The sequence below is a fragment of the Lithobates pipiens genome, unplaced genomic scaffold (genome assembly GCF_037356315.1).
Source record: "Lithobates pipiens isolate NorthernLeopardFrog02 unplaced genomic scaffold, aLitPip1_a1.2 Scaffold_24, whole genome shotgun sequence".
In the NCBI taxonomy this organism is placed as follows: Eukaryota; Metazoa; Chordata; class Amphibia; order Anura; family Ranidae; genus Lithobates; species Lithobates pipiens.
The window spans coordinates 7,769,052-7,793,742 of NW_027507786.1; the positions used below are offsets into that span (position 1 = coordinate 7,769,052).

Genomic DNA, 24,691 nt, shown 5'->3' on the forward strand with positions numbered 1-24,691 from the left:
CTGTTCTGTAAGGACCGCTATCGGTCCACAATACATAGGGTTGCCGTGCACTACTGCTGACCGCTGCCCTATACTGCAGCAGTCCTTCAGCGGTATAGGGACTGACGCACAGTCTGCTAAACACTAACACACAACCTGCTTGGTCCACAAAAGTTCTTATAAGGACTGGTAACTTGGTATAGGGTGCTACGGTACATAGGCCTGAGTGCAGTACAGTCTGCTGTTCTGTAAGGACCGCTATCGGTCCACAATACATAGGGTTGCCGTGCACTACTGCTGACCGCTGCCCTATACTGCAGCAGTCCTTCATTGGTATAGGGACTGACGTACAGTCTGCTAATCACTAACACACAACCTGCTTGGTCCACAAAAGTTCTTATAAGGACTGGTAACTTGGTATAGGGTGCTACGGTACATAGGCCTGAGTGCGTTACAGTCTGCTGTTCTGTAAGGACCGCTATCGGTCCACAATACATAGGGTTGCCGTGCACTACTGCTGACCGCTGCCCTATACTGCAGCAGTCCTTCATTGGTATAGGGACTGACGTACAGTCTGCTAATCACTAACACACAACCTGCTTGGTCCACAAAAGTTCTTATAAGGACTGGTAACTTGGTATAGGGTGCTACGGTACATAGGCCTGAGTGCGTTACAGTCTGCTGTTCTGTAAGGACCGCTATCGGTCCACAATACATAGGGTTGCCGTGCACTACTGCTGACCGCTGTCCTATACTGCAGCAGTCCTTCAGCGGTATAGGGACTGACGCACAGTCTGCTAAACACTAACACACAACCTGCTTGGTCCACAAAAGTTCTTATAAGGACTGGTAACTTGGTATAGGGTGCTACGGTACATAGGCCTGAGTGCAGTACAGTCTGCTGTTCTGTAAGGACCGCTATCGGTCCACAATACATAGGGTTGCCGTGCACTACTGCTGACCGCTGCCCTATACTGCAGCAGTCCTTCATTGGTATAGGGACTGACGTACAGTCTGCTAATCACTAACACACAACCTGCTTGGTCCACAAAAGTTCTTATAAGGACTGGTAACTTGGTATAGGGTGCTACGGTACATAGGCCTGAGTGCGTTACAGTCTGCTGTTCTGTAAGGACCGCTATCGGTCCACAATACATAGGGTTGCCGTGCACTACTGCTGACCGCTGCCCTATACTGCAGCAGTCCTTCATTGGTATAGGGACTGACGTACAGTCTGCTAATCACTAACACACAACCTGCTTGGTCCACAAAAGTTTTTATAAGGACTGGTAACTTGGTATAGGGTGCTACGGTACATAGGCCTGAGTGCAGTACAGTCTGCTGTTCTGTAAGGACCGCTATCGGTCCACAATACATAGGGTTGACGTGCACTACTGCTGACCGCTGCCCTATACTGCAGCAGTCCTTCATTGGTATAGGGACTGACGTACAGTCTGCTAATCACTAACACACAACCTGCTTGGTCCACAAAAGTTCTTATAAGGACTGGTAACTTGGTATAGGGTGCTACGGTACATAGGCCTGAGTGCAGTACAGTCTGCTGTTCTGTAAGGACCGCTATCGGTCCACAATACATAGGGTTGACGTGCACTACTGCTGACCGCTGCCCTATACTGCAGCAGTCCTTCAGCGGTATAGGGACTAAGAGTTTTGTCACAGGGTGATTTAAAAAATGACAGGCAGAGGAAGAGGCAGGCCCTTCCGCAGGGGTGGTAGGGGTAGGGCAGGAGCAACAGCCTTGAGCCAAAGTGGGAAGTTGCAGAAGGTGCGTTCAATTACTTTAAAGGACGCACCAGACTTGGTTGAGTGGCTCACTCAGCCTTATTCTTCTGCACCCTCCTCATCCTCTCGATCTGCACCCTCTTCTTCACTCTCTGCTATGTGCACCCCCAAAGACACTACCACCAACAACACCACCACCACCACATACCTTCCGCTTGAGTGCAAATGGGGGCCTTCATGCTCCAGTGTTTTAATAGGGACCCCCGTATAAAAAGCATGAGGGTCAAGGACCAGTACTGGGTGGCAACGTACTTAGATCCCCGGTACAAACACAAAATGGCGGAAATGTTACCGCCGTCGCAGAGGGCTGTCAGAATGCAGCACTTCCAGGCCTTGCTTCGAGAAATGCTGCATTCTGCTTTTGCGTGCGCTGGCAGAGGAGCAATTCCCACTCCCAGAGAAGGATTTGCGGGTACCAATCCAACAGCGCCTGCAAGAAGAGGCCGGTTTGAAGATGTGTTGGTGACTTCGGATATGAGGTCATTCTTTCAGCCGACCCATCGACAGGTGTCATCCGGATCCAGCATCAGGGAACGCCTAGACCGTCAGGTGTCCGACTACATTGGGTTAACGGCCGATGTGGACGCTCTGAGGAGTGATGAACCCCTAGACTACTGGGTGGGCAGGCTTGACCTCTGGCCAGAGCTTGCCCAATTTGCAATCGAACTGTTGGCTTGCCCCTCATCCAGTGTCCTGTCCGAAAGGACGTTCAGCGCAGCAGGGGGGATTGTGACCGATAAGCGTACTCGCCTAGCTCACGACAGTGTTAACTACCTCACATTTCTAAAAATGAATGAGGCATGGATCTCGGAGGAATTCAACACATGTGATCAGTAGACCATGTATATGTCTATAAACAATTTTTGGAATCAAGCACACAGACCTTCTTAATTCATTTGGCTCACTTCCCTGACCCAAAAAAGCACACCGTACTATATGCCCCTACCCTCCTCTTTGAAGAGGTTGAGCGGTGTCATATTTCTACTGGGGCTGCTTATTATGAGGGGTTCCCACCATCCCTGTGCTGTGCTGACTTCCTCCTGGGTGTTCTTATTATGAGGGGCTCCCACCATCCCTGTGCTGTGCTGACTTCCTCCTGGGGGTTCTTATTATGAGGGGCTCCCACCATCCCTGTGCTGTGCTGACTTCCTCCTGGGGGTTCTTATTATGAGGGGATCACACCATCCCTGTGCTGTGCTGACTTCCTCCTGGGGCTGCTTACGGTGCTGCTGTCAGCGCTGTATGTCACGGAGCTGCTGTCAGCGCTGTATGTCACGGAGCTGCTGTCAGCGCTGTATGTCACGGAGCTGCTGTCAGCGCTGTATGTCACGGTGCTGCTGTCAGCGCTGTATGTCACGGAGCTGCTGTCAGCGCTGTATGTCACGGAGCTGCTGTCAGTGCTGTATGTCACGGAGCTGCTGTCAGCGCTGTATGTCACGGAGCTGCTGTCAGCGCTGTATGTCACGGAGCTGCTGTCAGCGCTGTATGTCACGGTGCTGCTGTCAGCGCTGTATGTCACGGAGCTGCTGTCAGCGCTGTATGTCACGGAGCTGCTGTCAGTGCTGTATGTCACGGAGCTGCTGTCAGCGCTGTATGTCACGGAGCTGCTGTCAGCGCTGTATGTCACGGAGCTGCTGTCAGCGCTGTATGTCACGGTGCTGCTGTCAGCGCTGTATGTCACGGAGCTGCTGTCAGCGCTGTATGTCACGGAGCTGCTGTCAGCGCTGTATGTCACGGAGCTGCTGTCAGCGCTGTATGTCACGGAGCTGCTGTCAGCGCTGTATGTCACGGAGCTGCTGTCAGCGCTGTATGTCACGGTGCTGATGTCAGTGCTCTGTATTACGGTGCTGCTGTCAGTGCTCTGTATCTCCTGCACCCTCTTGTTTGCCTACCCTGGTCCCTGACCTTCCCTCTCCTCCATTGCCTTCATTAGCTCCATAGTCCTGAATTGTCAGAACAATTTCCCAAATAAAAAAAAAATGCTTGTAGTTATCGATCCCAAATTCACCTCATACATGTATTATGCTATTGTCCAGGTGGTGGGACTACGTGCTACCCCCTAATAATTACCCCGTGGCCGCAAATTCGACCTAAAGGTTTGCGAAATTCGCCTCCCATTGAAGTCAATGGAGCCCGCGGCGAACGGTCGTTTTCGCGAACGTTTGTGCCCGTTCGCGTTTCGCGTTCGCGAAACGTCCCGTCGGAAGTTCGTCCATCACTAGTCCTGAGAACCTTTTTTAAGCCAACGGACCGTAACGGGTATATTCCCGTCGATAGTTGCCACCACCGTCAATGGCTCGGATCCATTCCACGGGGTCAATTTCTGAGGCTTAGGCGGAACTGCACGAGTACCAGTGACTTCATCTCTCAATCCTATATCATTCGCAAGAGGTTTTTAGACAAGGGCTATGATCCATGCGCCCTTGATGCTGACATCCAAACAGCCCTACATACTGATAGGGCTTCCCTTATCCAGAAAAAAGTTAAATCAAGAACCAATGATAAATTTAAATGGTCTTTCTTCACCACTTTCTCTACACAACACACTGAGATAAAGAGAATCATTAACAGGCACTGGAAGGTGTTGTCGGGTGATAAAATCCTAGGTGGAACCATTCCTGAGAAAGCTGGAATTATCTATAGGGGAGCCCGGTCGATACAGAATGATATCTCCCCCAACGTAATAGATATCCCTAAATCCATACAATTTTTCCCTCAGAGTAAGGGATATTTTCCATGCAGAAAATGCAACGTCTGCATACACAACATGTTAGGCAAGGGAAAAAGTGATTCCTTTACATCTACAGTCACTTCACGTAGGTACATGATGAAACACTTTACCACTTGTACCACCAGGTACATTGTTTATTTGATCACCTGTCCATGCAACCAACAATATGTTGGCCGCACTATTCGCAACTTCTCAATCAGAGTTAACGAACACCTCAGTAAAATCAAAAAAGGCTGTGACAAGCACACAGTCCCGAGACACTATCTCGAAAAACACAATAGGGACCCCAAGGGTACACGTTTTCAAATTATTGACAAATTTGTCCCGAGCTGGAGGGGAGATTCGTGCCTACGGGGGGTGTCGCGCCTCGAGACTTTTTGGATCTATGAATTGAGGTGCTACTCCCCCTTTGGCATGAACACAGATTGGGACATCAATAGTTTTATTAATCAGGCTTAATTTTTATTTCAGATCTTCACAATCACCTTCCACTTTAATTAAGTTCATTATTATCATTCCTGATACATCTTTTTGTTCACATATTAATTATGTACTTTCCATGTTTACGGCATACACCTCATATTGTTTGTGAGTTGCCATTTCTGCACGTTATCTTTTTTCATATTTTTAACATTGTTCACCTTTTTTTTTTTTTTTTTTTTTTTTTTTCCCCCAATCTCTGTCCCATGTTCTAATTTCTAATTTAGACATGTGTGACCATATGGTAACTTCTTTGAATTATATGACCTGAGATATATGTTATTTGGTAAATGTACCCATATATATTTTCCAAGCCTTAGGAGTCTCATGGTCCTTTCTGCTAGTAACATGCAATTAGAACGTATAGAATATTCGATTTATTTATTTTATTCATTTATTCTTATTGCTGACATTCCTATTGCACCAGCCTACAGGCTTGTTAAGTTTCCCCTCCCCTTTTCTCTTTTCGGGTTTTTGTTCTTTCCTCCGAACGCTTTGATTTGTACCTAGGGGGATGCGTTGTGGTTGCTGAGGTCGCGTTGCCACCCGTCGTTCGGTACGACGCGACGTGACCACGCCTCCCCCTTTTTTTGTTCCGGGTACGACGAGGCTTCTGAGGCGCATGACGTGACGTGACTGCGTTTTGCGTTAACACGCATGCGCAGCATCGCCATGCTTTCGGCAGTTCCGATTGGCCGTGATGCCGCTCACCACGCCCTATGGCGGGTGACGTACACTGTGCGGCAAATTGGCGCCAAATTCGGACGTTCCTCCCCTCTACTACATTCTACGCCTACACGAGCACCTCCTATCCTCTTGACGTATGGCCCTCCTAGCCCCCCCCATGTTTGGCCATGTGATGTATTTATTCGGTGATTGGTGGAGGTTACCCAGCCCCATTGCACGTGACCCTGTTCCCCGATCACCTGATTGGACTCTCGTGCTATAGGATATTATGTGTCAACAGTTACCATGACGACACAGATACTTCCTTTAGCTGCACATCGCCAGTAAACGAGTAACATATAGCTAACCAGTATAAGGACAGATCGCCATTAGACATCACCATCCCTGCCTGCTAGGATCTATGGTGACATAACACATATGGGAATAAGTCTTTCCAGGTGATGATTTCTTATACTTTATACAGTAATGACAATGCATGGCTGTTTTTACCACATCAGTGTTGGATGCAGTCATGCATAGACTTTATTTGTCTACTGGCCCCTCTTGGAGATCTTAGGAGGTCTAGATTAATATATGTGATCCATTTATGATTATGACTGTTTACTAAGTGTTTACCGTCATCAAACCTAATGTAACTGTTTTCATTAGTAAGAGGGTTATACTTCGGATGATATCCGTATGTAGTTACTATGTTTGAACATGTTTATCCTTATTTGATTAGACTGTTCATTTTATTTGTTTATGGGTTGTCTGAGACAACAGCCTCCGCCCCCCTGTAGGCGGAGCCCCCGCCCCTTTGTAGGCGGATTTGTTTTAGACACCCTATATATTTGTTAGCAATGTGGTGGGTCCCAACATGCCCCTGTCGAAGACATATGTGTCGAAACGCGTCGGGCTAGCTGTTGGCACCCCACATTGCTTTTACTTTAAATTTTACCTTATTGCTTTGTGATCACTAAGTCATTTGTTACTCTTTTGACTTTTAATAAATTACTATTTTTTATCACCCTAACCCGCACCATGTGGAGCTTTTTCTTTCTTTTTTCTTTTTTGGTCTAAACCCTTTAAATATCTTCCCCTCCATTTGGGGTATTTGGAGTATCGGAGTGCAGTGAGCTATACCTGAGTTGGATTTCTTAACCATTCCGAAGTTCCATCGGTGAGATTCATCATTTGGATATACGGTCTTTTGAAGTCTCTCCACCAGGCTGATGAACCCACTCTGATCCACTCCTCGGTCCCAGATTGTGACCCCAAGCCTTATTGACTCAACCGTCATATGACTGTGTGAGTCCAACAGATCTGGTAAGAAGTACCCATCTATTCTTTCCCAATGTTTCCAGATAAGCTGTCGTACATGGACATGTCCGTTTAATGAGATTTGCCTCGTATTGTGATACGGTCTGACTACCATTGTGCCGGTCCTTCCACGGAAGCTTACATCCATTTCTTTGGACTTTATTTTTATTTACACATTTATATGTTCTTTGTTATAGGAGCATTCCTTCAACATATTTTTCACCTTAGAAGCGCTACACTATTTTTTATTTCTGTTTGTTGAACTTTGTTTGTTTGAGTGTTGGCTGCTGTACTTTTTCACGTATATTTGATCTTAGCGCAGTTGGCTGCTGTGCTTTTTATGTATATTTGATTTTAGCGCAGTGTTTTCCCCTATCCCTACGTATATTTTTTTATGTTTATCTGTGTTCCCCATTTTTTTACATATTGTATGTAGTTAGTTGCTTGTTATGCTTTCTGTCACTTAGGTTGCTGGAGGCCTTCATTTTAAGGTAAGTCTCTCATAATCTGCATACTAGCACATTATGACATTGCCTTGCAGGGGATATTTTTTTTTTTTTTCAATCGGCGGTTTGCTATCGCTTTATCTTGTATTTTCACATTTGCTGTGTGCTTTGGTTACTGGTGTTAGCAGAGTGGGACCAGACTATGTAGGATTTAACCTCTTGTCTCCCGACCACAGTGCATTTAATGCAGCAGGTCGGCACAGGCAGGCTGGATGATGTACATGTTTTGGGTTAGGGGCGCATGCCCCCTGCTAATCCACACTGTCACTGGCTACAGCAGGATTTTGTTAACAGGTCCCGGCCAATGACTTATGGCTGAAACCTGCTTATTGGCTGTAGCCAATCACAGTACAGAGTCCTGTGTTTACATACACACAGGGCTCCTTATATACAGTGCCTTGAAAAAGTATTCATACCCCTTGAAATTTTTCACATTTTGTCATGTTGCAACCAAAAACGTAAATATATATATTTTTTTATTGGGATTTTATGTGATAGATCAACACAAAGTGGCACAGAATTGTGAAGTGGAAGGAAAATCAACCGGCACAGTGGTGTAGTGGTTAGCACTCTTGCCTAGCAGTAAAAAGGGTCGCTGGTTCAAATCCCAACCATGACACCACCTGCCTGGAGTTTGCATGTTCTCCCTGTGCCTGCGTGGGTTTCCTCCATGTACTCCGGGTTCCTTCCACACTCTAAAGACATGCTGGTAGGTTAATTGGCTTCTGTCCAAAATTGGCCCTAGTATATGAATTGGGACCTTGGATTGTGGGCTCCCTGAGGGTAGGGACCGATGTGAGTGTGCAATATACAGGGATAGGGACAATTGTAGACACTCACTCAGGTTGAACTGGTGTCTTTATTCAACCTTACTATGAAAATGATAAATGGTTATCAAGCTTTTTCACAAATAAATATGTGAAAAGTGTGGGGGCATTTGAATACAAATGCCCCCCACACTTTTCCCATATTTATTTGTGAAAAAGCTTGATAACCATTTATCATTGTCATAGTTAAATGTGCCGAATCGCAAAAAGTGCCCTGGTCTCTGGCCAGCAAAATGGTCCAGGGCTTAAGTGGTTAATGAGCATAGCTCCCAACTGTCCCTGATTTTGAGCAATGTCCCTCATTTGTCCCTCATTTTGGTGTGAGCTATATGTTGTATATAAAATGCACTTTTTAGCTTTCAAAAAGTGTTTCCCAGTGCTAAACCTTTCATCCAAATTATAAATTGCTGCATTTGTACATTTTAAAAGCCAATAAAAAGCAATAGTAGTGTTAAAAAAAGGCCTTGTGGATTTAATAAACCTTATATATTTTTTTTGGTTAATTCTCCTTTAAGGGGGTGTGGCAAGGGGCATGTCCAATGCCTAAATACGTTTTGGTGGTAGGTGTCCCTCATTCCCAACTCAAAATGTTGGGAGGTAGGATGACGTCCGTGTCTGTTAGTGCCAGATTGTCCATCACCCTATCACAGTTGCACTATAAGTCGCAGATCACTGCCATTAGACCCCTTTCACACTGCCAGCATTTTTCAGGCGCTACAGCTCTAAAAATAGCTCCTGAAAAAAGCAGCTCCATTCTCTCCAGCGTGAAAGCCCGAGAGCTTTCACACTGGAGCGGTGCGCTGGCAGGGCATTACAAAAAGTCCTGCCAGCAGCTTCTTTGGAGCGGTGAACTCACCGCTCCTCCACATTGAAATCAATGGGGCAGCGTTGCGATACCGCCGGCAAAACGCTGCTCCGGCGGTGTTTTGCAGGCGGATTTAGAGCCTTTTTGGCTGCTAGTGGGGGGTTAAAACCACCCTGCTATTGGCTGAAGAGCGCCGCTAAAACGACTCTAAAAAAAGCGCTGCCTCACCGCCGACGCCCCCTGCGGCTCGGTATGAAAGCTGTCTGGCCGTCAGTACAGTGTCATCGATGCATAAATTTCAGTGTGTATATATGTGTATGTATGTATATATATATATATATATATATATATATATAGATAGATAGATAGATAGATAGATAGATAGATAGATAGATAAAATAATCTTAGTTTTACACTTTTTGGGGTGTATATATATATATATATATATATATATATATATAAAATATATTATATATATATATAATATATTATATAATTTATTTATTTTTTTAAACAAAGACAGGTAGCAGCCTAAATTGGCCTAAATTTATGAAAAAAATAATATTTTTGTTGGATATCTTTTAAACCAAAGTAGAAAATGTATTTATTTATTTTTTTCTTTTTTCATTTATATAATAAAAAAAAACCTGAAATCCCAGTGGTGATCAAATACCCCAAAAAATTCTATTTGTGTGAAAAAAATTATATAAAATTCCATTTGGGTACAGTGTTGCACGACCGCGCAATTGTCAAAGTAGCGCATCGCTGAATAGCAAAAAATGCCCCGATCATGAAAGGGGTAAAATCTTGCAGCGCTCAAGTGGTCATTGATGTATTAATAAACATAGAGCTGCAGTATTTTGGGTCTTTTTTTTTTTTTTTTTTTTTTTATCTGCTGCTTCACCTTTAACAACCTCTCACAAGAGGAAACTATAATACCGGCTTCAGAAATGAGAGAAGCAAAGTATGAGGCTGTAACTTAGAAAAAGACTCAGAGATTCTGAACCGATGGCGGAATATAACGGGCTCCCTGCCTGCACACACAGCCCACTATATTTCAGCGGTGACCCCTCACTGCTGCAATTCTGGTGTGCTTAGCTTAAAAGAAATTGTTTGATCATTTTAAAATGGAGCTTGCAGTGCATGCTGGGAAGTAGTCGGAACCTCAGTGTGGAATGGAATCTAATTAAAACCGTGTCGAAGATTCTGGGAGATCTATCAGGCTGCTGAGATAGGTAGATGGGCGCCTATAATGACACCATCCAATGACCGCACTTTAATTAAATACAAGAGCCCGGGAAGGGTCAATTGATGCTCAGTACTAATTTGTGGAATGCAATCTGAAATTCTCATTATCTACATTTTATTTTATTTTTTTTGATCATGGGTTTAAATGACACTGAAGCCACCAATACAGACACTGACAGCAAATTACTGCAGTATTTGGTGATACTTTCAGTGTTCATTTTCGACGATTAAAAAGACTAAAACATTTGACTAAAACTAAAACGCAACTAAAACTAAAATTGCAATTTTAGTTAAAAGGCTAAAACTAAAATTAAATTTGACTTCAATATTAACACTGGCCTGTAGCACATGTTCATAACTCCATACCATAAATAATAACATATTTGATTTTTCACTCCAGCAGTATATAATGAGTGTGGAAATTGTAGAGACGTGTTAACTAACGCATTACAATTTAATTACACCCATTCGACTAAAATGTACTGGAGATTTAGTCGACTAAATACGACTAAAACTAAAACAATTGCAGAAGACTAAAATGGGACTAAAACTAAAATGCCATTTTAGTCCTAAGACTAAAACTAAATCGAAATCTGCTGCCAAAATTAACACTGGATACTTTAATTGTAGCGAAGGGATATATTCATAAGTGTGATGAAGAGGATGAACCTGAAATAAACCCTAAAAAAAAAAAGGCAGAAATTCCAAATAAAACTTTTGTTTTGATTTTTCCAAATGTACTAACGTTGTTAAATTAGTTTTTTTTTTTTTTTTCCTGACATATAGACACAGAAAGAATGTTTTAAAAATCCAATGTGCATTGTTTATTATTATCATCATTTAAAAAAAAAAAAAAAAAAAAGTATTATTATTATTATAACTTAAGTTATTATTTCCTTCTTGATTGTACTACAATATACTTAGAGCCCTTTCACACCAAGCCGTGGGGGGGGGCCTTACCGTAGTTTTAGCGGTGGTATTCGGCCGATATCGGGGTGAGTTTTACCCCCTGCTAGCGGCCGAGAAAGGGTTAAAACCACCACAAAGAGCTGCTGCAGCAGTGCTTTGCCGGCGATATAGCCGCGCTGCCCCATTGATTTCAATGGGCAGGAGCGGCGTATACAGCGCTCCAAAGATGCTGCTAACAGGACTTTTTTTTTTTTAGCGTCCTGCCAGCGCACCGCTCCAGTGTGAAAGCTGTCGGGGCTTTCACACTGGAGATACAGCGGCTGTTTCAGGGCGCTTTGTCTTTAGCGCTGTAGCACCTGCAAATCGCCCCAGTTTGAAAGGGGTCATAGGAAGGTCATTCAAGCAGAATAGTCTTTAAAGAAGAAGTAAACTCCCCTGGTGTTTTTTTTTTGTACCTATAGGTAAAGCCTATAATAAGCTTGCACAGTTAAGGAGATATTTACTGTATATTACGTCATGTGTCTCTGAAGAAACGGCCGCCCATGCTGTAACCGGAAGTGATCAGTGACAGTGTCATTAGGCAGAACGGGGAAATGCTTCTTTACATTAGCATTTCCCTGTTCTTCCTCTCCGTGAGATGATCGCGGGTGTCCCCGCGCGCATAGAGTCCGAAGGACCCACAATCGTGCTCCCGGTGGGCGCGCCCGCAACACGCTTCTTAAAGGGCAACATACAGGTACATGATTCTGCCTGTATGTGCCCTTCTGCCGCAGTATATCTGCGTGAGGCGGTCGAGAAGCAGTTAAAGCTGGGTTCACACTATTGCAAATTGGATGTGGGTTTCACCGCATCCAATTCACATTACAGGAGATTGTGACCGGCTCTCAATGGAGCCGGTTCCAACATCTCCGGGGCGGCCACGGAGTGCACAGCAGAAGGGTCCTGTGAAAATTCAGCCAAAAAATTCAGACCTGAAACTGTGAATGGGGACGCACCGGACCCCCTGCTGTGCCCCGCGGCCGCACATAGTGTGAACCCAGCCTAAAATGAAGCCCTTCCAGTGCAGAGAGGTCAGCGCCGCATGCACTCTCATCTTCACCCGTCTTGCTTCTGGGTTAGCGGACTCCGGCTCTGTGACTGGCCTGAGCCACGATGGCGTCACTCATCAGCGGCCTGCATTCAAGAGCTGCCAGTTATAGCACACAGCACTGAAGGAACGGTACCAGTGGGCATTCCTTCAGAAAGCATACGCCATCGATGTCACTGGCTGCATGTACAGTAATTATCTTCTAAGCGGTGCACGTTTAGGAGATCTTTACACTACCTATAGGTACAAGTCAGAGATGGAAGTTTACTTCCACTTTAAAGTGGAACTAAACTCATGGCTCCTAACTGTCCCTGATTTTGAGGGACTGTCCCTCATTCGAAAACAAAGTCCCTCTGTCCCACAGTCCTCCTCATTTGTCACGTATTTTGGTCTGATCTGTAATTGTGTATAAAATGCACTTTTTATCTATCAAAAAAAGTGTTTCCTAGTGCTAAACCTTTCAACCAGTTTCTAAATTGCTGCATTTGTAAATTCTAAAAGCCAATATAAAGGAATAGTAGTGGTAAAAAAAGCACTTGTGGATTTAACCAAACCTTTTTTTTTTTTTTTTTTGTACAATTCACCTTTAACCACTTGCTTACTGAGCACCCTATCATTTCTTTTCCACACAAATAGAGCTTTCTTTTGGTGGTATTTAATCACCTCTGGGGTTTTCTTTTTTGCTATGCAAATGAAAAATTTAGATTTTTTTTTCATAGTTTGTTATAAAATGTTGCAAACGGGTAATTTTTCTCCTTCGTGGCACTGGTGGGCACTGATAGGCAGCACTGATAATCAGTGTAAATGTCTTTTTTTTTTTTTTTTTTTTTTAAACACAAGCCAGTTACCGGCTTCCTTCTTCTCTCCTCATGCTGTCATCATGAGGAAAGAAAAGCAGATAACTGGCTTGTTTACTTCTGTCATTGGACACAGCTGATCACGTGGTAAAGGGCCGCTGTGACCCTGATCTGTGATCGGCTGAATCCAAAGGACTTGGTGATCACAGATTGCATCGCCCGCACTCTGCGATCACGGGAGGATGCCAATAGACACCCTCCCCGACAAAGTAAGCCCACGCTGTAGACGTCATTCGGCTATAGCGCGGGTGGGAAGGGGTTAAGGGGAGTATGGCAGGGGGTATATCCTATGCCTAAATACTTTTGATAATAGGAGTCGTTCATTCCCATCTCAGAAAGTTGGGAGGTGTGTAATCTCTCTCAATCGGCATGAACCATTTTTAATCCTGCTAGCATTATTAAATAGATAGGGAGCTATATTATATACATAAAACTTTATTTTTTACGTTTCTTCAACTTTAGGCTCAAAAAAATATTTTTTTGTTGAGAATTGGATCCATTTGACATTTTTTGCAATTCCAGTGTCCCCCAGCAGATGTCAGCAGCCAGCAGAACCCACTAATCAGTTTCTATCTGCTGCTGGCTGCTGGGAGGTTATTTAAGTCCTTTCCTATTAGCCCCCATTGCTTCAGTGTTTTGCTGCTGCCAGAGCCTGTTGTCATTTATCCTGATATTGCTCCTGCCCTGTACCCCGCTGTCTTGTCCTGCTCTCCATTGTTCCTTTACCCAGCTTTCCCCTGCCTTTCTGTGTTCCCTATTTTGTATATAGTTAGGCTCTATGTTAGGTTTATTAGTCTTAACTAAGGATGAGCAAACTCCACGTGCAGAGCCCACCAGGAAGTCAGCGCATCGCTGCGCTAATCTCAGGCAGTGAGACATTGCCCCGATGTGCGGCTGCAAAGATAGGGCAATGTCTTACTGCCTGTGATTAGCGCAGCGCTGTGCTGACTTTTTGGCGGGCTCTGCAGGTGGAGTGTGCAAACACACCGGAGCTCATCCCTAGTCTTAACATTCTGTCACTGGGTTCTTGGTTCACCCATATTTTCATGTTTGCTGGTGTTTGGATGGTTTTTATTTCAATATAAATAAATCTCACTTAAAGCATACACAGTCTGGTCCCAGTCTCCTGGGTGTAGCCACACAGATCTGGCCATCCCTACCTCTGGTTCCTGACAGATGACATCTACCTGGCAGGCTCGGTCAGGTGGGTTCGGACTAGAATCCAAACATGCCTGAGCTCATTGCTACTCTTGGGTTTGCAATTGATGCTCGAGCACGAACTGGGGGGCAGAGGGGTACATGTGTGCCCCATAACTTGAGATTTTGTTTTTTTTTGGGGGGGGGGGGGGGGGTTGTTTTTGGTGCTTTAAAAATAAGAATTCATATTTCATTTTGAGTGCTTGTACTTTTTTTTTTTTTTTTTTAACCTTTTTACAACCAATTCTGCCCAGATGCCAATTTTGTGCTTTTCGATTTGCTTGCAGTGTTTTACAGACAGTTTGGCATTTTCTATGTATTTCAAAGTGTATGGTTTTTAGGCATGTGTTGAAAAAAAGCACGGGGGTGTTTTATGATGAGAGGCCCTCGGCAGGTAATGGCATGTATTATACACAGCAGCTCAGAGATATGGTCGGGTTATTTTAGAGATATGAGGATTGATTGGTGTAATACTCTTGTATCTCTCCTGTCTCTCACCAAATGAGAATAATGACAGAATCAGACGCCAATTAATCCTGCAAGGCTTGATTACACACATTAGTGCATGCGGTTTACAGCTCGCTCTCCACTCAGAGACAATATTGTGTCCCAGCACATGTGCTCGTTTTTTTTTTTTTTAAATGAATTCTGAAGCCACCAAGTCTTCAAGCCTTTAATTATTTCCTGTGTGTACCGTCAATCATACGTCACCGGGGTATGGAAAGTGCAATATCGCACCACACCAGGAAATGTAATCTGCAAATAATAGCTTGTTCTATAGAAACTGATCTGAGAGGCATACAAATCCCACAGGAGAATGCGGATCCCCTTCATGCTGATATAGGATATTGGAAGTCAACCAACAGTTTCTAATAAAAAATAAATGTGTACACTGCCGCTTTCTGTATCCCACCCTAATAGATTGTAAGCTCTTCAATCTTTTGTATCTTCCCTAATAACTTATAAAATGTAAGCTTATCCACCTACTATATCCACCTTTATACCCTAATAGATTGTAGGTTCTTCCACCTTTTGTATGTTCCATAATTGACTGTAAGCTCTTCAACCTTCTATATCCCTAATAGATTTGTAAACTCTTCTACCTCCTGTGTCCTCCCATGTATCCTAAGAGATATGAGCTCATCTACCTTCTCTTTTCTCCAGTATATCCTAATAGATTGTAAGCGTCTCTATCCTCCCCAATACCCATAGAATGGAGCTATTCCACCATCTTCATCCGCTTATATCCTTACAGATTGTACTCTTCCACCTTCTGTATCCCGCCTTATATCATGCTAGATTGTAAGCTCTTCCACATCCTGTGTCCGTCCTTATATCCTGTGTCCTTCCTTTATACCCTAATAATATTGTAAGCTCTTCCACCTTCTCCCTTATACCCTATTAGATTGTAAGCTTTTCCACCATATGTATCCTACCTTATACCCTATTAAATTGTATGTTTTTATGCCTTCTGTAGCATCCTGTATACCCTATAGAGTGTCAGCTTATCCACTCACTATTTCTTCTGTTACATTCTAATAGATTGTAGTAGGGCTGTCCCGATACTGATCATTTGTGCGAGTACTTGTACTCGCACAAATGCTCCCGATGCCAAACCCGATACCTGAAAATGCGGCGGAAGTCAGCAGGCAGAGAGCGAGTCAGCAGGCTCAACAGCAGTGGAACTATAGCGGTAAGCTGGCCGAGGCAGGGGTGCATGGCACAGTCGGTGAAGGAAGTGACGTTCTGTGTCTCTGTCGGAGGTTAAACATCACAACGCCCATCTTGGTACACCCTGCACTTGGCCGCAGTAAGCCAGCAGCGGACATCTTGTTACACCCAGCCCATATAGTTCTGGGCTGGGTGTAACAAGATGTCCGCTGCTGCTTACTGCGGCCGAGTGCAAGGTGTACCAAGGTGGGCGTTTGCAGCATATAGCATATAGTATATACTATATGATAAATTACATGAATGCTATATAGCATTGCAAAATCCTTCCTTTCCTCTCATCATTCATGTAATTTATTATGCCAGGCCAGCAATTGCCAATAAGTGCTGCATTTCAGGACCCATAAGTGCCACCTAGCAGTGGCAGCCATCAGTCAGTGCCAGCTATCAGTGCTCATCAGTCAATGCCAACTATCCGTGCACGTTAGTGCTACTGTCACATGACATAAAAAAATAAGTATCGGTGAGTACTTGGGGAAAAAAGTATCGGTACTTGTACTCAGTCTTAAGAAAAAGTGGTATCGGGACAACCCTAGATTGTAGGTTCTTCCACCTTTTGCATGTATCCTAATAGGTTGTAAGTTCTTCAACCTTCTCTATTCTCCCTTATACCCTAATAGAGTGCAAGTACATCCACCTTCTGTATCCTCCCATATATCCTATTAGATTGTACGTTCTTCCACCATATCTATCCTCCCTTATACAGTAATAGATGGTAAGCTCTTCCACTTTTTGTATCCTCCCTTATACCTTAATAGATTGTTAGCCCTTTCACCTTTGGTATCCTCTTTAATTGTAAGCTTTTCTGCCTTCCCAATCCTCCCCCTTATACCTTAAAAGTTTGGAAGCTCTTCTGCCTTCTGTAGCCTCCTGTATACTCTATTAGATATTGTAGGTTTGTTCACCTTTTGCATGTTTATTAAGATTGTAAGTTCTTCAACCTTCTCTATTCTCCCTTATACCCCAATAGATTGTAAGTTCTTCAACCTTCTCTATTCTCCCTTATACCCCAATAGATTGTAAGCTCTTCCACTTTCTCTTTCCTCCCTTATACCCCCAATAGATTGTAAGCTCTTCCACCTTTCTCTATCCTCCCTTATACCCCAATAGATTGTAAGCTCTTCCACTTTCTTTGTCCTCCCTTTACTTTAATATACTGTAGATTCTTCTACCTTTTTGTATGTTCCCTAATTGATTGCAAGCTCTTCAACTTTCTCTATCCTCCCTTATACCTTAGATTGTATCCTCAATGGATTGTTAGCTCTTCCACCTTCTCTATCCTCCCGTATACCCTAATAGTTTGCATCCTCCTTAATAGATTGTAAGCGCTTCCATCTTCTCTTCTCTTCATTGAAGTCTTAGAAAGTCTAAGCCCTTGTACACACGGTCTGAGAATCTGTTCGGAATGTGTCCTATCGGACCGTGTTGTCGGATAATCCGACTGTGTGTGGTATGCATCGGACTGATTCCGTCCGAATCTCCGTCCGACCCAATTTTCCAACTTGTTGGAAATATTTTCCGACCAACTGGTTCGATCGGACATACTCCGATCATGTGTAGAGAATTTTGATTGGACCAAGTGCCACGCATGCTCAGATCAAATTCCTACATCAAAGCTATTGGCTACTAGCCTGAATGTAGTCCCATCGTAACGAAATTACGTCATCACGTTCTGAATGATCGGATTTTTCGACAACTTAGTCTGACCGTGTGTATACAACAGTTTCGGAAAAGATCCGACGGACAAAATCCGACGGATTTGGTTGTCAGAATGTCCGACCGTGTGTACAGGGGCTAAGTGAGTTGCAATGAAATCTGCAAAAAGCAGTGCAAGAATCTTTTTTCGAGTCATGGCAATTTGAATGTTTCCAATGCTGACAATAGGGTGCGACTGATCATGCAATTTGGAACTGCCAAATCGCTTGACAAATTGCACCAGTGTGAATGAGGGCTTGTAATACATTTTACAATGTTGGAGTCATTGAGATCATAATGAATATGTAGTCAGTCATACATGTAAACATATCAGAGAGGAGTTCCCTAAATACAATGAGAAGTATCAGTTCCTGTAGAAGGGAGGGATCACACATCTATTTGTGACTAGTAATATCAGGTCATTTCCATAAAGTATCTTATTTTTCATTTACAATCCACTATAGTGGGGAGAATCTCGCACACTAATGTACTACGACAAGTGCGGGGTGGTTTCGTTGTCATCTTTGCACTAAGTGGCACAAATCGTCTAACAGGATATTCTTCCCTTCCCTGCTGCGACGTTCCAAATTGTACATCTGTATTATCTGTCTGGAAACCTCGGCTTCTAAGTGCCAAATGACTCTGTCGGGGAGGAAGATGACAAGAGATAACGGCCGAGTGGTTTGTGCATTTGAGGATGAAAATGAATCCATTTTTTTTTTTTCTATTTTTTTATTCATCACCCTGACACTAAAAATACAATTTTCTCTGGCCGCTCGGCCCCTGAAAGCCAGTCTTGCACTGACCTCCCGCGAACGCCAGATCTCTCATTCCGTTTCTGCTGTCAGCATCTGTGTCTGTAATGAACCCGCGACGGAGGACACCGTGATCTGGCAATTTGTCACATTCAATATCTCCAAGTCAAACAAAATCTGATCACAATCCAGAATCTATCTGTTTGATGGGGCCAAGAGAAATTTGTCTGCTTCTATTTTCAGAAATCGCAAAATCTCTTTCTGCTTGTAATAAGCCAACAAATGGCAGACTGAAGCTTTAGCAATGACCCAAATGCATCACTGCCCCTTCTAAGTTATCGCGGTGTACGTGATGACAAAGTGTCTGAAATGAGAATTGTCTGTACTACAGTCCTGCAGCAGCTATCTGTCAGGATGATTTAGATGAACCTGGCCATGGGTTGGATTGTAAAAAACTGTGGTGGGTCTATTCGGGGCTTCGTCATTTTTAAAAGGGTAACTTTCATGGCCCTTTCTGTCAGGACCTGTATCACCTGCTGATGGCACTGTGGTTCCTTGGGTGGTGGCTTGAAGTTTCAGTGTCCATCAGCAGGTGTCTCCCAGCAGATCCCAATAATCAGTCTCCACCTGATGCTGGCTGCTGGGAGGGTATTTAGTTCCTCTTCTACTGTACCATTGCGCTTTAGTGTTTTGCCTGCTAGCCAGAGACTTGCTTGCTAATTTATCTTGTGCCTCATTTCTCATTCTTCCTCCTTGTATCTTGTACCCTGCTGCCTTGTATCAGCTCCCCTTGTTCCTGATTCCAAACCTGGTTCCCCCATTTCGTGCCTCTCTGGTATTGCCCCGTCACAAGCAAAACCCTCAATGGACCCTCCATCACAGCCCCACATCCTTACACCACAGTCCCCTTTACATGATAGTCCCCCCTGCCCCTTCTTTTACATCACAGTCCTCCCTTTACATTACCAACCCCTTTACACAACAGACCCATCTTTACATCACAGTCCTGCCTCCATTTTAGGGACTCCTTTTCATTACACTGCAGCACTTCGCACACCCCACTGTCCTTTCTTACATGCACAAGATGGGAGGCACGGCAGGTCTGGACAAAGGGCAGGACTTTTCATGTTAAGGTAGGTGAATAATTGCTTGAACCGCCCGCAGCCTAACAACCAATTACCCGCTTCCCAACTTGAAAAGCCCCGCCCTCTATCCAGACCTGCCGAACCTCTCACCTTGTGCCCTTCCTTGAGAATGATCGCAGCAGCTGTGGGCAAGGGAGCCAGCAGCCGAGAGAAGATACACAGGTATCTATTTGGTGAGGCTGTGGTCTGGATAGGACTGTTACTCAGTCCAGATCTAGACCATGGTCCGCCATTTAGTGATGCCCGTTCTAGCTGGTTCACACAGGTTTGGTATATACATAGTTGGTCCAAGCAGGGACATGTACCATATGTGTGACAGACCTAACCAAGTCAGTGGGTAAGAGGCTTGCTCCTAGTCCTCTCCAGGTCTGTCACAATATCTAAAATTATCCATACCTGGAATTCTTCTTTAAGGAACAACACGTTCCAGCATTTCGGGCAGCCTGTCTGTCTGTAAAGTGTTTTGAGGGCACCCATATCTTACACATATCATGGTGCTGGAATTCACTTGCTGCGTACCTGAATAAAATGCCAGTAGAGTTTCATCCTCTTTGCTTTGGCATAGTTGCATTCGATCAGTCGTGGGCGGCTGTTGACATCCACCAAACAGCGGTTGTCGTCGTCATCGATGGTCGGGCTCAGCACCCCCACATGTATCTGTTGCATGCTGGTGTAGTAAACATTCTGAAAAAAAAAAAAAATAGTAAGTAAATAGAAACATCAGGTCCACATTACATGTAAGACTGAAGTTCTTTAAAAATGCAAAGATTCAATGGGTGACGGTGGTGATGTACTACCAGATGTCACCAACAGGTGGCAATACGTCAGACTATTTTTAATTAAACTGATCAAGATTTATATATTTATGGGAAAAGATTATTCTTTTTAGAAGCACTATACAGTGATAATGCTTTACAGTTGTCCCCAGTGCCCACTTATCTCTAAGTGTGATCTCACACTCTATTAATAAAGGGCAACTGCGCTTTCAAAGGGCAACATTCCATCCCCACCCTCACGTGTGTACAGGGCATTAGATCTTAGGGCATCTTAGCAAACGCAATATACAGGGATATGGGAAATGGTATTGACATAGACGCATGCACATACACCTACACAGGTTGAAATAGATGGACTGGTGTCTTTATTCATCCTTACCTACTAGGAAACTAAAATTTTTGTCTGGAGTTCTATTTTAAAACGTTGTTACATCTTCAGGAGTGAGATGTCTGCACTTGCATGCGGCGTTCCACAACCATAGCGAATGAGGTCGAGACTAGAGATGTGCACGACAGATAAAATATGTTTCATTCTGGATTCCTTTGTCAAGTTAATCATTTTGCTCCATAATTTTTGTTATGTGATGCCCCATACACAGGAGCGGATTTTTTTTCGGAAAAAAACTTGGATGTTTTTTTCCGACGGAATTCCGCTCAAGCTTGCCTTGCATACACACAGTCACACAAAAGTTCTCTGAACTTTCGACCGCCAAGAACACGGTGATGTACAACACTATGACGAGCCAAGAAAATTAAGTTCAATGCTTCTGAGCATGCGTAGGAATTTTGTGCATCGGCATTTGTACAGATGATCGGAATTTCCGATCTAAACTTTTTCTGACCGAAAAATAGAGAACCTGCTCTCAATCTTTTGCTGGCTGTAATTCTGCCAGCAAAAGTCCGATGGAGCATACATACATTCGGAATTTCTGACCAAAAGCTCTCATCCGACTTTTGCTGGCAGAATTTCTGATCGCGTGTACAGAGCTTTAGAATGCATTGTTTTCGGAATTCGTTTTGTATATTTAGATTCGTTTTGTATATTTGTTATTTTCAAATTGGAAATTCAAATTTCATAAGATGGCTATATTCATTCAATTTTATTCTATTCTAATCTATTATTTTCTATTTTATTCCACTCTATTCCCATTCATTCTATCCTATTTCCACAATCTTTTTATTGTGTATAAAAAAATAAAACAAAAATAGACATACTATCTAACAATAGAACTTCACCAAAAAGTGCATTCTATGCATCCAAAAATATAGAAAATATAACAAATCAAATCATTATTATTCAACCCCAAAAAATAAAAGTCTTATGCATGTGTCCTGCTAATTAATATAGGGGGTCAACAATGCCAAGAGTTGGTGAAAGCAAGGATCCGTCATCCGCAGATAATTCCGAAAATCATCTGAATTATTCTGCTGGAGCTCCCGCAGCAAAGGCATATGACGTAATTGCTCACGATTAATAAAGCAACCAATTTTTGGTCCAAGAAATCCTCCTCCTCCTGTTCCTGGACTGGACTTAGGTCAAATCAATAACTCCAAAGCCAATAATAACTAACACGTTATCTCCTCCGATTCCACAACATGGCTGGTTGACGAACGGCGGTTCAGAAACAAACTGAAAAGCACGAAATGAAAAGTGCGAATCAACACTCGCCAAACTTCTACTAACATGAAATTAGCAGAAGGAGCCCAAAGTGTGATGCTAAAGAGCTGAAAAACCACGTAGTACGTCGCTAGGTTCGTAATTGTTGGCCAACCATTGTGTGGCCGTGTGTATGCAAGACCAGTTTAGGCCAACGCCCTTCAGAAAAAATTCCACGGTTTTGTTGGCCAACAATCCGATTGCGTATACGAGGCTTAAAACTACCAGGGAAGTCAGAACTCCTGACCTGTATCTGGCGATGCGAATTACCACCTATCTACTCTAATAAGTTCTCTTTAAAATGTGATGCAGACCAGAGGTGATATTACGAACCGCCATAACTGTCCCCACTAGCATGCTGCAAGCTCCTCTGTGCCTGGATCTATGATGGTGAGGCGAGACCCCAGAAAAGGGCCAGTATGTAAACAGAACCCAATAAATATATATATTTAATGGTGGTACGGTGTCTCATTAGTGTGTTAGTTTTCTCATAACGCAGCAAAGAGGATATGAGTATCATTACAAAATCTGCTCGGCGTAGAAGCACGCATTGATTACAGCATTCCATCACTGTCAGGGCGCCGTACAAGAACCGCATTACGGGGATCTAACCTTCCCACAGATTCTAATTTACATGGCTTTCTCTGTAAGACTCACAGCAAGATGCAAAATATTGTGTGTAATTTTGTTGTCTGAATCGTATGTTTCGGCGCACGCACAAATACGGCGTAGATAAAACATCTGATGAAAGTGCTTATACAGCACCTTAACCTGCTCCCAGCTGAGACAGAAGATGAATGTTTCCTTCTGCGTGCTCTCAAATTAGAGGTCTTCCGAACAGCATGGGAGCGGAGAAGGGCTCGTTTAAGTGACATCTTCTCCTGGAAACTCTGTGTGAGCTTTCTATAGATCTTCCCCCTATAAAAGTGACAAGGCTCTTAAGAGGTTCTTCTGGAAGGAGTTATGTTTACGGAACCATACGGGTGATTTCTGATAAGGACCCAGGCTTCATATGGCCCTCTATTCCATGAAATTTCTGCTTTACGGCAACAAAACCATATCGTACATGGGCATATAAGTGTAGCTGCAGCAAAATAAAAAAAATAGAGAACACCCAACTGAATCTCATCACAGAAATGAATGTGTACAGTATCTCACAAAAGTCAGTACACCCCTCACATTTTTGTAAATCTTTTCTTCTATCTTTTCATGTGACAACACTGAAGAAATGTAAAGTAGTGAGTGTACAGCTTGTATAACAGTGTAAATTTGCTGTCCCCTCAAAATAACTCAACACACCGCCATTAATGTCTAAACCGCTGGCAACAAAAGTGAGTACACCCCTAAGTGAAAATGTCCAAATTGGGCCCAAAGTGTCAATATTTTGTGTGGCCACCATTATTTTCCAGCACTGCCTTAAGCTTCTTGGGCATGGAGGTCACCAGAGCTTCACAGGTCACCACTGGAGTCATCTTCCCCTCCTCCATGATGACATCACGGAGCTGGTGGATGTTAAAGACTAGGGATGAGTCGAACACCCCCCAGTTCGGTTCACATCAGAACATGCGAACAGGCAATAAATTTGTTCAAACATCCGAACACCGTTAAAGTCTATGGGACTCGAACATGAAAAATCAAAAGTGCTAGTTTTAAAGGCTTATATACAAGTTATTGTCATAAAAAGTGTTTGGGGACCCGGGTCCTGCCCCAGGGGACATGTATCAATGCAAAAAAAAAAGTTTTAAAAACACGTTTTTTTCGGGAGCAGTGATTTTAATAATGCTTAAAGTGAAACAATAAAAGTGTAATATTCCTTTAAATTTCGTACCTGGGGGGTGTGTATAGTATTGCCTGTAAATTAGCGCATGTTTCCCATGCTTAGAACTGTCCCTGCACAAAGTGTAATTTCTGAAGGAAAAAAAAGTAATTTAAGCACTCACGGCTGTAATGAATTGTCGGCTCCCAGTAATACAGAGAACAGTCATTGATAATAAAAAAACAAAAAGCGTGGGGTCCCCCCAAATTCAATTACCAGGCCCTTCAGGTCTGGTATGGATATTAAGGGGAACCCTGCATCAAATAAAAAAAAATGACGTGGGGTTCCCCCCAAATATCCATACCAGACCTGAAGGGTCTGGTATGGATTTTAAGGGGAACTCCATGGCAAAAAAAAAAAAGGTGTGGAGTTCCCCCCAAAAATCCATACCAGACCCTTTATCCAAGCACGCAACCTGGCAGGCCACAGGAAAAGGGGGGGGGGAGAGCACCAGGCCACGTGCCCTCAACATGGGGAGAATGCTTTGGGGGTCTGTAACCCCTCAAAGCACCATGTCAACCTGACAGTTTTCTTAGCTGAGGATGGGGCCACCTGTCACGTGACCCCGTCCCCCTCTAATGCAAGAGGAAACTCGGGCTTCCCCAGTCACGTGCGGGTGACCCCGCCCCCTCTGATGTAATGGAAACCTGCGTTACATAAGAGGGGGGCAGGATCACCCGCACCAGAGGCATTAAGAACCTGTT

General features: G+C 43.7%; 1 protein-coding gene across 1 annotated transcript in view; it reads right to left on the reverse strand.

Moving 5' to 3' along the window:
- GALNT18 (polypeptide N-acetylgalactosaminyltransferase 18) overlaps nt 1–24,691 on the reverse strand; it is a 543,905-nt gene that overhangs the window by 15,759 nt on the left and 503,455 nt on the right. The window contains exon 10 of the mRNA XM_077453560.1: nt 20,258–20,422. Coding sequence (XP_077309686.1) covers nt 20,258–20,422 — 165 coding nt within the window. The remainder of the gene's footprint in view (nt 1–20,257; nt 20,423–24,691) is intronic.